At 43.4% G+C, this 18,384-nt stretch overlaps 1 protein-coding gene across 1 annotated transcript; it reads left to right on the top strand.

The window, feature by feature from the left end:
- Positions 1-7,504: 7,504 nt before the first annotated feature.
- LOC143930807 (uncharacterized) lies at positions 7,505-14,555 on the top strand. The gene is made up of 3 exons (XM_077455414.1): positions 7,505-7,670; positions 8,328-8,570; positions 14,037-14,555. The coding sequence occupies exons 1-3, from the start codon at positions 7,580-7,582 to the stop codon at positions 14,159-14,161; spliced, it is 459 nt and encodes a 152-aa protein (XP_077311540.1). The 5' UTR covers positions 7,505-7,579; the 3' UTR covers positions 14,162-14,555.
- Positions 14,556-18,384: the final 3,829 nt, after the last annotated feature.

The following is an 18,384-nucleotide window of genomic DNA, read 5'->3' as shown; positions in this document are numbered from 1 at the left end:
AAGACGATGCGTTGGCAGCTGCTTTGCTAGTACCCTGAGACTGGGTGAGAGAGGATGAGGAGGATGAAGAGGGCTTGGACATCCACTCTACCAAGTCGTTGGCATGTTGCGGTTCAACATGTCCAGCTGCCGAAAAGAAGGACAAGCGTGTCCCATGGCCACGTGATGATGACAATGCACCGCGTCCACGACCAGCACTGTTGTCTCTAGACACAGAGCCTGCTTGCCCTCTTTTATCGGCTCGCGCCTGTCTGCCTCTCCTTGCTGGCCTTCCAGACATGGTAATGGCCTGAAGGGAGTTGGGTAAAAAAGCAGTTGGGTAGTGTATATTGTGCTAGAGGCACACAACACCCACTAACTCCTGCAGATGCCTTTATTATAGAACACCAGAGATAAAGGGGTATATACAGATGTATACTGTGCTGTGCTGGAGGCACACACAACTTCCAATAACTCCTGCAGATGGCAAGTGGTCTCAAATAGAGAAGAGCTATGTAGGTGGATATAGCGGTATGTACTGGGTACAGAGCACGCAGACAGCACGCACTAGCTCCTAACACTACTGACTGCAAGCTCTATTATAAAAGATAGATTACTAGCTATATAGGTGAGGTGAATATAGTGGTGTATACTGTGGTCAGGGCACGCAGACAACAACCACTACACAACAGCAAGATTGAAAATCGTCCGAAAACGATCGGTGTGTACTGTGTTGAAGGTACACAGAACACCCACTAACTCCTGCAGATGCCTTTATTATAGAACACCAGAGATAAAGGGGTATATACAGATGTATACTGTGCTGTGCTGGAGGCACACACAACTTCCAATAACTCCTGTAGATGGCAAGTGGGCTCAAATAGAGAACAGCTATGTAGGTGGATATAGCGGTATGTACTGGGTACAGAGCACGCAGACAGCACGCACTAGCTCCTAACACTACTGACTGCAAGCTCTATTATAAAAGATAGATCACTAGCTATATAGGTGAGGTGAATATAGTGGTGTATACTGTGGTCAGGGCACGCAGACAATAACCACTACACAACAGCAAGATCGAAAATCGGCCGAAAACGATCGGTGTGTACTGTGTTGAAGGTACACAGAACACCCACTGCTTCAGACGCCAACACACTACACAAGGCCACCGCGCTGGCGGCCTTATATAGTGTGGGGCGTGCACTACACAGCCTGAGCTATGATTGGCCACAGGCATCCTGCCTGTGGCCAATCATGGCTCTCCTCGCTGCTGGCGCTGCGATTGGCCAAGCATGCGTGGTCACAGTGCATGCATGGCCAATCATGAGCCAGCAATGCACTGCGCCATCGCAGTGCATTGTGGGCCGTGAGCGCCACACGAATTTGGCGCGAACGGACCAAAATGTTCGGACTTCGTCGAACGGACGAACAGCCAATGTTTACGAAGCTCATCCCTAGTGCTAAGTAACCGACACCTTGATTGTATTCTACATACGAATGTATGATGCTTAAACAATGTATTATTATAAGTCTCCCAAATGCACAAGCCTAGTACTTAATGCTGTATACCTATGATTACCCAAGTTTTGTTCTTGTTTTTGTAAAGAATATTGTTTTTTGTTTTTTTTTTGGTTCATCTGTTTGTCATAAAACTAATAAAAATATCTTAAAAAAAAAAAATCTTAGACAAAGGAGTGGCTGTGAAAGTGGTATACTTGGATTTTGCAAAAGTACCGTATATACTCGAGTATAGGCCGACCCGAATATAAGCCGAGGCCCCCAATTTACCCCCAAAAAAACTGGCAAACTTATTGACTCGTGTATAAGCCGAGGGTGAGACATGCCTGTCCATCCCTGTGTGTGTGTCCGTCCATCCCTGTGTGTCCGTCCATCCCTGTGTGTCCGTCCATCCCTGTGTGTCCGTCCATCCCTGTGTGTCCGTCCATCCATCCCTGTGTGTGTGTGTGTCCATCCATCCATCCATCCCTGTGTGTGTGTGTGTCCATCCATCCATCCATCCCTGTGTGTGTGTGTGTCCATCCATCCATCCATCCCTGTGTGTGTGTGTCTCCATCCATCCATCCATCCCTGTGTGTGTGTGTCTCCATCCATCCATCCCTGTGTGTGTGTGTCTCCATCCATCCATCCATCCCTGTGTGTGTGTGCCCGTGTGTGTGTGTGTGTGTGTGTGTGTGTGTGTGTGTGTGTGTGTGTGTGTGTGTGTGTGTGTGTGTGTGTCCAGCCTACCTGTGTCCCGAGCCTGTGTCCCGAGCCTCCGTCCCGTGCCTTGCCTCCTTGCCTCCGTCCCGTGCCGTGCCTTGCCTCCTTGCCTCCGTCCCGTGCCGTGCCTTGCCTCCGTCCCGTGTCGTGCCTTGCCTCCGTCCCGTGCCGTGCCTTGCCTTGCCTCCGTCCCGTGCCTTGCCAGGATCGCCGCTCTTCGTCGGCGCCTCGGCGGCCATTCTAAAATTCAAAAGCCGCGCCTCCGCCTTCGCCTGTAATAGGCGGAACACTGAATTTCCCAGCAGCCTGTGTTCCGCCTATCACGGACATCGTCTCATCCTCGTCCGTAGTACGAGGATGAGACGATGTCCGTGATAGGCGGAACACAGGCTGCTGGGAAATTCAGTGTTCCGCCTATCACAGGCGAAGGCGGAGGCGGAGGCGCGGCGTTTGAAGGGTAGAATGTCCGCTGTCTGTCTGCTCGACACGCTGATCGAGCAGGCAGACAGCGATGACTCGAGTATAAGCCGAGGGGGGCACTTTCAGCCTCAAAAAAGAGGCTGAAAATCTCGGCTTATACTCGAGTATATACGGTATTTGACACAGTTTCCCGTGCATGGTTAATGTGTAAGGTAAAGTCTACAGGATTGGAAAAATCAGCTTGTATTGAATAGAAAACTGGCTAAAAGACAGTATTCAGAGAGTAGTGGTTAATTACTCTGAATGGTCTAGGGTTGTTAGTGGTGTACCCCAAGGTTCAGTGTTGGGACCCTTCCTTTTTAATACATGTATAAATGATATTGGGTCTGGGATTAAAGGTAACAGTTTTTTTCCGTAAAATTCCCTCCTAAACATGGGGTGCGTGTTATACACCAATAAATACGGTAAGTGGTCCATAGAGTGAACTTTAGTGATGGACGAACGTTTCGCCCGGCGGTCGTTTCGCGGCGAATTTCCGACATTCGCGGTCCGCACGTTCGAACGCCTTTTTCCGTCGTTCGCCGCGGCGGACTTACGTGTTTAATGTATACAAGAACTTTAACCTTTGGTGACACGTTTATCATGTGATACAGGACAGCCAATTGAGACATGACAGCACATGGACACTTGGACATTCCCCCTAACCTATAAATACACCCGATCCGGTGGCCATTTTACATTCTTTCTTCTGTTACGATAGGGACAGGTTCCTGTGTGGAGTAGGGAGAGATAAACCACTAGCTATTTGGTACACAAAAGTTCTTTTCAGGACTGGTATAGGTGTTAGGTGTTGATAGGTTTGCTGTGCTGCTGATTCTTGCAGCAGCCCGAGTGTCTTTTGTTAGTTTAGAGAAAGGGAAAGGACGGTGTATGCTACAGGGACAGCCAGATTAGTCTTTCATCATCATCATCATCATCATCATCATTAGCTGTTACTATCAAGGTCCACAAAAGAGCTGTTCCAGTAACCACTAATCGTTCTCTTTTTTTGCCAATTTGTATAGGGACAGGAAGGAAGCAGTGTTGTCAGGCAGTGAGGGTAATTTTAAAGACTTGCTGTTATTATTAGTTCCACAAAGGTTCTTTTCAGGACTGGTATCAGTGGTACAGTAATAGGCTTGTACATGTATAATATTCTTTCTTCCAAATATAGAAAGGATATTATACTTGACTGCTGCCCTTCTGCTGCAGTCTGCTAAACATTCACAACTCACTTGTTCCACAAAAGTTCTTATAAGGACTGGTAACTTGGTATAGGGTGCTACGGTACATAGGCTTGAGTGCGGTACAGTCTGCTGTTCTGTAAGGACCGCTATCGGTCCACAATAGATAGGGTTGACGTGCACCACTGCTGACCGCTGCCCTATACTGCAGCAGTCCTTCAGCGGTATAGGGACTGACGTACAGTCTGCTAAACACTAATACACAACCTGCTTGGTCCACAAAAGTTCTTATAAGGACTGGTAACTTGGTATAGGGTGCTACGGTACATAGGCTTGAGTGCGGTACAGTCTGCTGTTCTGTAAGGACCGCTATCGGTCCACAATAGATAGGGTTGACGTGCACCACTGCTGACCGCTGCCCTATACTGCAGCAGTCCTTCAGCGGTATAGGGACTGACGTACAGTCTGCTAAACACTAATACACAACCTGCTTGGTCCACAAAAGTTCTTATAAGGACTGGTAACTTGGTATAGGGTGCTACGGTACATAGGCTTGAGTGCGGTACAGTCTGCTGTTCTGTAAGGACCGCTATCAGTCTGCTGTCAGCGCTGTATGTCACGGTGCTGCTGTCAGCGCTGTATGTCACGGTGCTGCTGTCAGCGCTGTATGTCACGGTGCTGCTGTCAGCGCTGTATGTCACGGTGCTGCTGTCAGCGCTGTATGTCACGGTGCTGCTGTCAGTGCTCTGTATTACGGTGCTGCTGTCAGATGCCTCTATCACGGTGCATGTGTCATTCCGGTATGTCACGCTGCTGGTGATCATCTCCTGCACCCTCTTCTTTGCCTACCCTGGTCCCTGACCTTCCCTCTCCTCCATTGCCTTCATTAGCTCCATAGTCCTGAATTGTTAGAACAATTTCCCAAATAAAATAAAAATGCTTGTAGTTATCGATCCCAAATTCACCTCATACATGTATTATGTCATTGTCCAGATGGTGGGACTACGTTTTACCCCCTAATAATTACCACGTGGCCGCAAATTCGACATGAAGGTTTGCAAAGTTCGCCTCCCATTGAAGTCAATGGGGCCCGCGGCGAACGTTCGGTTTCGCGAACGTTTGGGTCCGTTCGCATTTCGCTTTCGCGAAACGTCCCGTCGGAAGTTCGTCCATCACTAGTGAACTTGGTGTTGAGTTATTCACTTTAAGGTCATAACAGAGGACAAGGGAACACTCTATGTCTGTAGGAAAAGAGATTTCATCTTCAAATACGGAAAGATTTTTTTCACAGTAAGAGCTGTGAAAATGTTGAATAGGCTCCCTCAAGAAATGGTTCTGTCCAGCTCAAGTAGATTGCTTTAAAAAATGCCTGGATTCTTTCCAAAATGTGCATAACATAGCTAAATACTAATATTTATAGATAAAGTTGATCCAGGGAATATCTGATTGCATCTTGGGGGATCAAGAAGGAATTTTTCCCCTACTGGAGCAAATTAGATCATGCTTTGCTGGGGTTTTTTGCCTTCCTTTGGATCAACTGTGGGTATAGAATTGTGTATATAGGATTTTCTATATATTTATTTATTTATTTTCCCTTTTTTTGGTTGAACTAGATTGATTTGTGTGTTTTTTCAACCAGACTGTCTATGTAACTATTTGAGTGCCCTCAGCTCATCCTATCGGACCAAGGTCACAACTTCGAGTTGCAGGTCTTCCCCCAGGGCTGTGTCATCTAAGTGGGATCTGTAAGTTAGGTACAACCTGTATCACTCCCAGGGCAAGAAGATCTGTGAGCACTTCAACCGAACGTTGCTGAATATGCTATGTCAGATGCTGTCCAGTGTCTACAGTGTGCACAGACATCCTTTGGTTCTATGTGAGAGTTCTGGTCCTGTGTGGCTGTGTCTACAGAGTTTGTTGTATTTCCTCATCACATTAACACACGTTACTGCATCAACTAATCTTTCTGTTTTTCAATGCTCACTATTAATTTATTTGCCAATCTCTGCACTCACTCCAAGGCCACAATATAATATTTTTTGTGAACTGGTGCACAACACTGAACTGTACATTCAAGGTGAGGCCTAGACATGTGTAGAATGGAAAAATGTATTTCATATAGATTCGTTATGTTACTAATTTCGATTTGTTGATTCGTTTCGGAATTAGTTTAGTTAAATTTTTTACATTTTGTTTTGTTTATTCATTTTCTAACAAATTCCACATTTTCAAATTTGGATCAGTTAAAAAATCCCCCCCCCTTACCTGGCCTGCCAGGCTGCATGCTCAGATTAGGGTCTGGTATAGTTTTTAGGGGGAACCTACACCATTGTTTTTAAAATTTTAGCATGGGGACCCTTTAAATCCATACCAAAGGGTCTGAATTTGTTATTGCCGGCATTCTTTTATTTACGTTTCAGCTCTCAGGAGGGAAGCCCGCTGACATCTGATGAGTCATTGGTTGTCAAGGATGCAGCAGCTGGCTTCCTGGCCCGCTCCTTAACAACTAGCTATTCTTCACATAGAGTTCAAAATTGTTCATTCATTTTTTGACTGATCCAAATTCGAATTGTTGCAAAAAATTGTAATCCGTTAGAAAACTAAATTAAATTAAAACGAATTTCAAGGAAATTCGTTACTATTTCATTCAGAGATTTGAATACATCCTCATCTCGGAAATAACCCAAAGTTTGTTCAAATTTAGATTCAGACTGAAACAATTTGCACATGTTTAATGAGGCCTTGCTATTGTTGTTTATTGTCTCTTTTTTATACAGCAAAGCATCCTACTCAAGCTGTGTTAATGTAAACAACAGGAGGAATATGACCTCAGCTGCTGTCACATTGGTAGTGATGGTTTCATCACAATACAGACAGAAGTACAGTTAAATCACACTTGTTTATTATTAATAATAATAATAATAATAATAATAATAAAAAGGTAATCAGAGTAAACATAGTCAAAACATAGCCAGAGTTCCAGGAACCGGAATGGATAGTCAGACAAGCCAGGGAGCCAGAGATGAGCGTAGTAGAACAGCAAGCAAAATCTGGAGCCAGAAGGAATGTCAGCCAAGTAAGTCTTTAACAGGAACACAGGAGAGCGTCTCTAGAGATGTGACCAAGGTGAAGGCAGAGATCATCTGGGCTGGACGGCTTAAGTAGGCAGGACTGAAGAGCAGGATATCATCAACAGGTGAATCACTGTGGAGAGAAAAGATCTGGCAATTAGCCAAAAGCTGAGCGGCCAGCTTTGAGAAGGAAGGGCTGAGCCCAGCCCTGACACATTCCCCATTATCCCAGTTTTATAGAATCCAGGGACTCCAGCACATATTAGTGTATTAAACAGTTCCTGTTCCAAAAATGTTAAATTCTATGTAACATTATTCTTCTTGCACTGTATGTGTCATTATGCAGGTACGGTATATTCTTTGTTTTGTAAAGTTCAGATGTTTATAATCACTATCATTGCCTCAATAAACATCAGTCATTCAATGCTTCATAGTAGATGCCTTTGTATGTGAATAATGGTGTGGGTTACTAATCTTGTTTCTTATCTTCAGATTAGTTTCTTCTTTTTCATTTCATTGGAAGATTTACAGTAATCTATATTTCCCTGGTAGTTAAACAATGCTTCATGGAAAACAAAGCAGATTTGTAAAGGTTAGCAGTCAACATATCAGAGATGATCATATATAAATGCCTTGCCCCAAATTAGAGCAGCATTATATCATTAAATGTCTGTGTCTCGAAGGTCTGCAAGCAACATGAAGGCGGGTATAGTGTTTTTCCTTTGCGGCCTGGCATTCATACATATGACAGTGGCTGGTAAGACTTCCATTCATGTTTAAATTCAAGCTAACTAAAAATGTATGTTATTGGTACATTTATTTTAACAGGCATATAGACCAATGATAGGACACAGAGTGCAGTAACCTGTAATAAATGATCATATTTTATCCTTAGATCAGTGTTTTGGGTTGGTATCCAAAAGTAGGTCATGCACACAGTAGTTAACCAAGTTTGTCCATCTTCTAAATCGTATACTACCCCAATCTGAATTTTAGTCTATAAACAATGTGATTAATGTATCACATACAGCGTTGAATTCAATGGGATGAAAACTTGTTAAATATACTAACCCACAACATCACTACTTCTCTCAAAACCTCTGAAACAATGAAACTAATACAGTATGACAGAAAATACTTGAATGGGGAACTTCAGTTACTACAAGGAAAATGGAATTATCCAGGCAAGGTAAGAGTGAAGTGAAAATGTAGATAAAGAAAATACCAAAAATAATGTATCTCTCTAGGCTTTGCTTAAGCCTAATTAGTGAAGAATAGGCACAGTATGTCATATAGCCATTTTTGTTTGTCTTTGATAAAATATTAGTAATATTTACCTTCCTGGGTCCCAGTACTTTTATTTATATGCTCATGTGTTTTAGAGTAAATAAACCTTTACCTTTTCTTCTTCCAGACAGCATAAAAGCAGTTAGTGAAAAACCAGATGATGATTCACTAGAAAAGTGGTTAGAAGAATTACCTGATGGCGTCATATTTGAATATGATAACTCTGTTTTTGATGTCAATATTACCCGAGATAACGAAATGCTGTTAGGACACATTGCAATATTTTTGAAGAATTGTACAGACAACAAGTGCTATTCACATCAATATTTCAAGTTTGGAAACCGCATCATCTACATGTCATTTTTAATATGTAAGTATCAACTATTAATTATTGTGCCATCATCTTTTCTATCAAAAGTGTAATTCTCAGGTTTGTTTGCTGTGAAATATATGAGATGCCACTTTATGACATGCCCACATATTTTTATTCTAAATAAATTAACATAATACAGTATAGATAACTGCTTAATAGCTATCAAGGCAATATATATGGATAAATAGAAAGCCCCTTCTGGTTCTTGCCCCTACGGACATTTTGGCGCTAATTAAATGTTGTGCCATTTGTGGAGGGCTGTATTACTACAGTGTAATAATACAGATTGAGGCTCTATGGGTACAGTTTTATAACAATGGTAAGAGTAAAGGCTGCTAACTTATGTAAACATTGCCAGGGTTGAACAGAGGCTTTTGAATTCAAACCCCTTAATTTAAGGCTTGGTTCACGCCTATGCAGTTTGCTTTTGATTCATTTCTGCAGATTTTAAATTTTGCGTTTATGGAGCTTTTTTTGGACAATTGTTGGGTGAACCAAAGATGCACTACTTTACTTAAAAAAAAAGTCCCTGACCCTTTCCAAAAATTCAACGGCTGAAAAAAACATAGATGTGAATGTCATAACACCACTAGAAAAGTGCCCAATAGAAAATAGGATAGGGGTACAGGACGATGTCCTGGTTTGTGATGAAGTGTACGTAGGGAGGAGCGATGTGCTGACGTCAAGATGTGTATGCAGATCCCGGAAGCAACGGGCTGCTATAGAGAGACGGCCAGCTTGATTCTTAAGTAAGCTTTTTTTTAACTTCAGAAATGTAAGTGGAATCTTGCCCTTATTTTACCCAATAAATTAGGATTTACACTATGTTAGCCTTCATTGTATTTTTATGAGGACCTACAGAATACATCTGCACTTGAGGTTGTTTGTATGGTGATAACGCTGGGAGCAGTGGCGCATTGTGTAAAGACCCGAAGCGGGGGAGTAAGCCATAAGCACATTTGATCTCCCATAATAGGAGATCATTCACTTCTGGTAAGTGTGCAGAGAGGTGGAGGTACTATCCTATTTTCTAGTGGGCACTTTTCTAGTGGTGTTATGCCTGTATACCACCATGGAGGAATATATTGATATATCAGTTGCATTATATGAGCTCTCTCGGCTTCTTTTTCAATCAAGGACTCCATGGTGTTCTTTTGATCAAATGCACCATTTTGTATCACCTTTCGTTCACAGGATTGTTCATTCTTTTGTTGTGTTTCAAACATATGTTATTTTCGCTTTGATTATTTTCAACCAGCACGACTTATTTTTTGAATTGTATGTTGCGTGTGTCTCACAAGAAGTTGCAGCGGGTATATTTTAGATTTCACAGGAACAGATCTCATTTATTTTTACACAGATAGCGTAGTAATTTATATTTTTGGTTGTAGATGTGAATGTGTCCCATAGAAAACCATGGTAGACGGACTGTAGTCAGTTTCTGCAAAAAGCATTAAAAAAACTCATAGGTGTGAACTGAGACTGAAGGCCAGTTCACACCACATTTAGTTCAGTGTGTTTTTTTCTGCATAAAAAATGCATGGGTAGTAGGTTTTATGGTTTCTAAAGTATGTGTATTGGTTGCCAATACTCTCAGAATTACTTTGCATATCTGTATCTTTTAGGTATTTTTAGTAGATAGAGATATTAATAATGGCATGTGGAATGATGATTTGTATAAGATTTATTGTTTGACTTATGTCACCAAACCCGTATAATAAAAATTCATATAAATTACAATGCTTTATTCTGTACGCACAGAAACACATGTGCTAACGTTGTGAGGTAAGCCATGACTGTACTGATGTATAGATATACAGTATCTCACAAAAGCGAGTACACGCCTCACATTTTTTGTAAATATGTATCTTTTCATGTGACAACACTGAAGAAACGACACCTTACTACAATGTATAACAGTGTAAATTTGCTGTCCCCTCAAAATAACTCAACACAAAGCCATTAATGTCTAAACCGCTGGCAAAAAAAGTGAGTACACCCCTAGGTAAAAATGTCCAAATTGGGCCCAAAGTGTCGATATTTTGTGTGACCACCATTATTTTCCAGCGGTGCCTTAAACCTCTTGGGTATGGAGTTCAACAGAGCTTCACAGGTTGCCACTGGAGTCCTTTTCCATTGCTCCATGATGACATCATGGAGCTGGTGGATGTTAGAGACTCTGCGCTCCTCCACCTTCCATTTAAGGATGCCCCACAGATGCTCAATAGGGTTTAGGTCTAGAGACATGCTTGACCAGTCCATCACCTTTACCCTCAGCTTCTTGGGCAAGGCAGTCGTTGTCTTGGAGGTGTGCTTGGGGTCATTATCATGTTGGAATACTGCCCTGCGGCCCAGTCTTTTAAGGGAGGGGATCATGCTCTGCTTCAGTATGTCACAATACATGTTGGAATTCATGGTTCTCTCAATGAACTGTAGCTCCTCAATGCCGGCAGTATTCATGCAGCCCCTGACCATGACACTCCCACCACCATGCTTGACTGTAGGCAATACACACTTGTCTTTGTACTCCTCACCTGGTTGCCATCACACATGCTTGACACCATCTGAACCAAATAAGTTCATCTTGGTCTCATCAGACCACAGGACATGGTTCCAGTAATCCATATACTTTGTCTTCTTGTCTTCAGCAAATTGTTTGCAGCTTTCTTTTGCATCAGAAGAGGCTTCCTTCTGGGATGACAGCCATGCAGGCCAAATTGATGCAGTGTATGGCGTATGGTCTGAGCATTGACAGGCTTCAACCTCTGCAGCAATGCTGGCAGCACTCATATGTCAATTTCCCAAAGACAACCTCTGGATATGAAGCTGAGCATGTGTACTCAACTTCTTTGGTTGACCATGGTGAGGCCTGTTCTGAGTGGAACCTATCCTGTTAAACCTCTGTATGGTCTTGGCCACCATGCTGGAGCCCCGTTTCAGGGTCTTGGCAATCTTCTTATAGCCTAGGCCATCTTTATGTAGAGAAACAATTCTTTTTTTCAGAGCCTCGGAGAGTTATTTGCCATGAGGTGCCATGTTGAACTTCCAGTGTCCAGTATGAAAGAGTGAGAACATCAAAACCAAATTTAACACACATTCGCACCTGAGACTTTGTAACACTAATGAGTCACATGACTCTGGGGAGGGAAAATGGCTAATTGGACCCAATTTGGACATTTTCACTTAGGGGTGTACTCACTTTTGTTGCCAGTGGTTTAGACATTAATGGCTGAGAGATGAGTTATTAGGATGGGACAGCAAATTTATTGTTATTCAAACTGTACACTCACTACTTTACATTGTAGCAAAGTGTCATTTCTTCAGTGTTGACACTTAAAAAGATATAATATATTTACAAAAACTTGAGGGGTGTACTCACTTTTGTGAGATACTGTACCTCCCATCCATTCCGGATTTTGCGGGATGTCAAGTAAATCCTGGTGTCCGGCAGGTCAGGGCTGGAGTCTGCTCAGTAGTGTATACTCAATAAGTGCAATGTGTGCTCTGAAACACCGCACCCAGTGAGGATTATTGTCAGCTGCCTTGCCTCTACTTTCTTCTCAGTCCTCTCACCACTGCACTCATTGGTTGCTAGGATCACTGGCATCCCAGATACCAATGTTGGGCTTTGAAGCTCTGCCCTCTCTCGTCTGCATTGCTGCTCAGCCTCCCAGCTCTGCCCCTCAACTCCGGCTCCTGCTTCCTTGCTCCCAACAGCTCCTGCCAGGTAAAGTAATTCTATGGCGGGGGATTACTGCTGCTGTACCATGGCCCAATCTAGGGGGGTGCTGGGGAGAGCTGCACTCCCCCCAGATTTCAGTTGTGCCCCCCCAAAGCTTCCCACTCACCAAACCCCTCCACTTGCTGCCTGTGCTCAGGCTGTGTATGTACAGTGCAGGGATCCTTATTAATTCTTAGTTATTAAATCCCAACTAAAGTAGGATATATATTGTATAATCTAAGTACAGGGGGCATTAAAACATTGGCTGTAAAAGTCTTTCTGTTATATAAATATTTGCTGCAGAGAGGACCAATGTGTTTTGAGTGTAAGCAGTGAAGTCTCTGCAGTGATCTGTTGATTCACAGCTAGAGTAGTGCAATAAGCAGAGAGTGTGAACTTTGCAGTGAGAGTGCTGCTTGCACATAAAGAACAGTTATCCTCTCTGCATCCTGCTATCTGTGGCAATACTGAGTGGTTTAAAGCATCAATTAAAGAGGGAGTCTCGCAAAAAATTTTTTTGGAAAGTCAGCAGCTACAAATACTGCAGCTGCTGACTTTTAAAATAAGGACACTCACCTGTCCCAGGGTCCAGCAATGTCGGCACCCGAGGCCGAACCGTCCCTCGGATGCTGTCGCTGCCATCTTCGGTAAGGGAATCAGGAAATGAAGCCTTGCAGCTTCACTTCCCGATTCCCTACTGTGCATGCGCGAGTCGCGCTGCACAATCTGAATAGTCCCTGCTGTCTTTGGGACTCATGTGTGTCCCAGCAGACAGCATGGGGGGATGGGAAGAGGAGTAGACTCCCACGGGAATCTATGCCCAGAAGTGGGTGCAAATACCTGTCTTAGCCCTTGTACACACGGTCGGAGAATCCGTCGGAATGTGTCTTATCGGACTGTGTTGTCAGATAATCCAACTGTGTGTGGTATGCATCGGACTGATTCCGTCGGAATATCCGTCGGATCCAATTTTCCAACTTGTTGGAAATATTTTCCGACCAACTGGTTCGATCGGACATACTCCGATCATGTGTAGAGAATTTTGATCGGACCAAGTGCCACGCATGCTCAGATCAAATTCCTACATCAAAGCTATTGGCTACTAGCCTGAACATAGTCCCATCGTAACGAAATTACGTCATCAAGTTCTGAATGACCGTGTGTATGCAACAGTTTCGGACAAGATCCGACGGACAAAATCCGACTGACAAAATCTGACAGATTTGGTTGGCAGAATGTCCGACCGTGTGTACAGGGGCTTAGACAGGTATCTGCACCCCCCTCCCCTCTGAAAGGTGCCAAATGTGACACCGGAGGGAGGGTTCCGAAAAGCGGTTACATTTTAGTGTGAACCTCCACATTAAGACATTCCCCCTTTGCATAAGCTAAGCCCACTTTACACTGCAGTGCTCTACGTGGTTCACAACACCATGATTTTCTATGGATCAAATCATTTCAACCCTAAGGCTGCTGGACAAAGCCATTTCTAGGTAGGGCATACAGTCACAATCCCTACTGCCGCAGACATTTTGGCTCTTCCCCCGATGCCCTCAATGAGCCTTAGCATTCTGAAGCTTACCTTGACCTCAAAATATTTTTAAATATGCTAGTCTATCCACTGTACATCTACAGTTACTTAATGAATAATTGGTGTTTTCTTCCAATCATTTCACACTGCTAACATGCTTAGTAGACGTTTACGTGGACTATATTATATTCAATCCTTTGTTTTCTTTATGTAGGTGATAAAGATGGGTTCTTTAATGAAAATTCTGAACAATTACTCAATGAAGAAGATTCCAACCTAAAACCTGGTGATGATAATGAGGATCATAATGATGCACAGGAGAACATTAAGGATATATAAAAATTGAAGCAGAAGACATTCAAGATAAAAAGTGGCTTAATTTGCTTTTAAGTAAATGTGTTACTGTAGTAAACAGAGAACTCCAAATGCATCTATGATATTTATAATGCTACAATTCTTTGTTACAAAATTTGGTCAACATTTCTATTAGCAGCAGTAGATTATAGAATAATGTATGCAACGGTTGCCAACTGTTAATTACAGAGCTTGTGTTAGAGATCAAAAAAATGTGCACCTCGCTCCCAATTATGCCGAAGGTCACCAATGAGTTTCATCAAACCTGGATCTCATGGTATCATGGGAAAAAAAAGCTTCACAAATTTATAACAATGTTCATATAAAATGCTGCGTGTTATCTTAAATGGAAAAAAATAAATCGTATTGCACCTGTTGACTTATGCGTTTAAGGAATGATGTTTATGTAAGCTAAATTCTCAACAGTTAACGGCAATTTGTGCTAAGAGAAACATGAAGGCTACCACTGTAGAGTCCTGTCTGTAAATGCTAGTTACCTGGCTATTTCTGCCATCAGTACTTTGAGTCACTAACCTAGAACAGGTACACAGCAATTAAAAGCTAAGTAAAGTAAGAATTACTGGTTTATTTATTTGTGTTCGGCCAGCAACACCAAAGTTTGAAGATATTTGCTCAGCATGATAGCCAAGGATCTAGCGCTTTCAGTAAAAATAATAATCAGTGACAGCCTTTATACAGTGCTTTGCAAAAGTATTCACCCCCTTGGCTTTTTTTTTTTTTCATAAAAAATTTTCTTTTATTAAAGATAATAGTAAACAAAACATGTATAATACCTTACAATAACGCAACAGACAGGCATATATTGTTATCATTACAGAAAAGAATATGGTACATCATCTTCGGTCTGAGTACAAGCAACATGTACAAGTAATTTCAAAAGAACTACTTTAGGCTTTATGTGTATGCCCCTTATTCCTACAAGGAAAATCTATAGTATATAGGGCAAGCATGGTGAGGTAAAGACAATCGTGTGGGCTCCTAGAAAAACCCCATCTTCAGTTGTACATTTCTCGTTTGGGGGGATGCCGACCGCAGGCCCATCTCACATTAGGTTCCACAATCCGCACCCCTCCTGTGGTCATTGCCCAACGTAAATGATAGATGATTGGGAGTTCGGAAATTTAAATTGGGAAGGGGGGACAGGGAAGGTGAAAGGGAAAGATCAGGAAGGTTTGGGGGAGGGTTGAAGGGGCGCGGCCCCCCACCCTCTCCGTCTACCATGTACTAAGCTCACGTCACCTTGTTAGAGACAGTTCAATGAGTAAATAGTGAGGCCATTAGGTATTAGCATCTGCTATCGTCGCCCGTTACGAGCCAGTAGCTGTTGGAATTCCTGTGATTTACGGAATTTGTGCCAGTTTTCCCAAATTGCCGTGTATCTGGTGATTTTATCCTGAGAAGAAAATATCAGCTCCTCTATCCCTGCAATATGGTCAATGCGCGAAGTCCATTCAGTCAATGTTGGGACCGACGTGGACCTCCAATGAACAGGCAGACAAAGCCTGGCCGCATTAATCATATGCATTGCACTTGATTTGAAATATTTCTTTTTAGTTATTTTTGAGTGATGAAGGAGATATTGGGCTGGAGTAAATTCCAAGGGGAGCAGAGATACTGAAGACGTTACTTCATGAACTTTTTGCCAATATGATTGAATCTGAGGGCAGCTCCACCATATGTGTAAGAAAGTGCCTTGACCCTGGCCACATCTCCAACATCGGTCAGTAACCGAGGGTATGAATTTGTGGAGAATCTCTGGCGTTTTGTACCACCGTGTCTTAATTTTGTATCCATTCTCTTGAGTGTGGACATTTAGCGAGCCTTTATGGATATATAAGTGGATTCGTTCCCAGTTTGTGTGTGAGATTTCGGTATTTAATTGCTTCTCCCAAAAGTCATGCTCATTTCTTAGGATGCTCTGTGCATCATGGAACATGGAAGCATAAAGCACTGAAATAACGTGTCTCTGGGGGGAGAGCTCCATACACATCGTTTCGAACGTCGTCGGGTTTTTCGTGAAATTTCCCTTGGCTCCTGAGCTGGTTAAGTAATGTTTGAGTTGTAGATAAGGCCATAGGGGAAAAGACTTAGTGGGCGAGAGAGCTGCCAATTCTCTCTGGCTAAGGAGTCTACCTCTCGAGAAGAAATGCCTGGTTTGCATCTCTTCGTGTGGCCATTCCCGAGAGAGAAATCCCCCATCCATCCCTGGGGCAAAGGCGGGGTTTCCTCTGAGTGGGGTGAGGGCGCAGTTTATATCTGAGACTGCATGTAATTTGCACACCCGATCAAACACCTCTAGGGTTGCATTAACTAGAGGGTGAGTACATACACCTATCGGTCTATGTTTTTTAGCTAACCATGGAACCATTTTAAGGTCAGAGTCCACCATTAGGTTCTCCAGGTGCACCCAGCCCTTACATTTGATGTGAACTCTCCAGTCCACAATTCAGGCTAACTGCGTAGCCCAGTGATACCTCTGCAAGTCCGGTAGCCCGATGCCGCCCTCGGACTTGGGTAGTACCAATTTAGCCCACTTGATTCTAGTCCCTCTAGTTCCCCACAGAAAGGTTCTACAGAGTTTTTTATATGTCGTAAAAAAGGAAGGTGGCAAGCCGATTGGTATTGTCTGCATTTTATATAAGATACGCGGAAGCACCGTCATCTTTAAGATCGCTGCACGCCCAAACCAGGAGATGCCGGGCACATTGCATTTATTTAAGTCCAGGCTCAACTTTCTCAGTTCAGTCAGGAAGTTTAGGATGTAGAGGTCTTCCAACTTACTTGGCAGTTGAATACCCAAATAAGTAATAGCGTCAGTTTTCCAAGCAAAGGGGAAATTCCTCTGGCAATGTGTAACTACGTCAGGCGGAAGGGTGACATTTAGAGCAAACGATTTTGAAAAGTTGATTTTTAAATTCGAAATAAGTCGAAATTGTGTCAGTATTTTCATCAGGTTCGGTAGGGTCATTAAGGGAGAAGAGAGGAAGAGAAGGACGTCATCTGCAAACGCTGCCACTTTAAATTCCCGGTTATTGACCTCAATGCCTTTTATGTCAGGGTGTGCGCGAATGCATCTCAAAAAGGGTTCGAGTGTAAGTATGTAAAGTATGGGGGATAGGGGGCAGCCCTGTCTGGTGCCATTCTGGATGGGGAAGGCCTCTGACAGGTGGCCGTTGACGCGGACCCTGGCACTTGGATTCGTGTACAGGGACATAATATATGCTCGCATACGTGAGCCCAAGCCCAATCTCGCCAGGACCGCGTCCATATAATCCCAGGCCACCCGGTCAAAGGCCTTCTCCGCATCCATAGAAAGGAAAAAACCTGCACTGCGTGTGGAAGTCAACCAGTGGTGTAGGTTTAGAGCCTTAATGGTGTTGTCCCTGGCCTCTCTGCCAGGGACAAAGCCCACCTGGTCCAATCCCACCCACGCCGGCACGTGATAGGAAAGCCTATTTGCTAACATTTTGGAGAAAATTTTAAAATCTACATTTAAAAGCGAGATCGGTCGGTAATTAGCTACGTTGGTAAGGTCTTTGCCGTCTTTCGGAATCACCGCAATGTGTGCAGCCAACAGGCTATGCGGGGGGTGTAGAGTGTTTGTCAGGGCATTAAAGGCCTTCACAAAGTGCGGTCCAAGAAGGTCTGGGAAGCATTTATAATATTGCGAGGAGTAGCCACCTGGTCCCGGACTCTTACCCGGTTTCGTGGATTTTAGGGCTGCCACCCATTCCTCTGAGGAAAAAGGGGCTTCCAGAGCTTTCTGGTCCTCATATGATAGGGTTGTTGGGCCGTGCTGTTGAAGAAAATCTTCAATCAGGCTCGCCCTCTCCCCCCTCGGGCCTAGAGTAACCTCCGTCTGCTGTATGTTATAGAGACCCTTGTAATACTCGTGAAACTGACGTGCTATCTCTTCGTTTTTCGTGTGAGCCTTCCCTTTCTTGTCTACAATATGATGAACGGTATGGGAAAGAATAAGTTTCTATATGCATCGTGCAAGGAGCCTACCTGGTTTGTTGCTATTTTCATAAAAGAACTTCTGTGATCTCAATTGCTGTTTCCGCGCTCTTTTATACAGTTCCTCTCGTAGGAGCATCCGAGTTGCATCCAGTACAGTCGCAACTATAGCCGCCCTCGAACGTTTATGTTGCGCTTCCAACTGTGGGATTTTAGCTGTCAGCTCCAAA

The sequence above is a fragment of the Lithobates pipiens genome, unplaced genomic scaffold, assembly GCF_037356315.1.
Source record: "Lithobates pipiens isolate NorthernLeopardFrog02 unplaced genomic scaffold, aLitPip1_a1.2 Scaffold_25, whole genome shotgun sequence".
Taxonomy (NCBI): domain Eukaryota; kingdom Metazoa; phylum Chordata; class Amphibia; order Anura; family Ranidae; genus Lithobates; species Lithobates pipiens.
The sequence above is the reverse complement of the archived record's forward strand: the minus strand, read 5'-3'. Positions and strand labels throughout refer to the sequence as shown.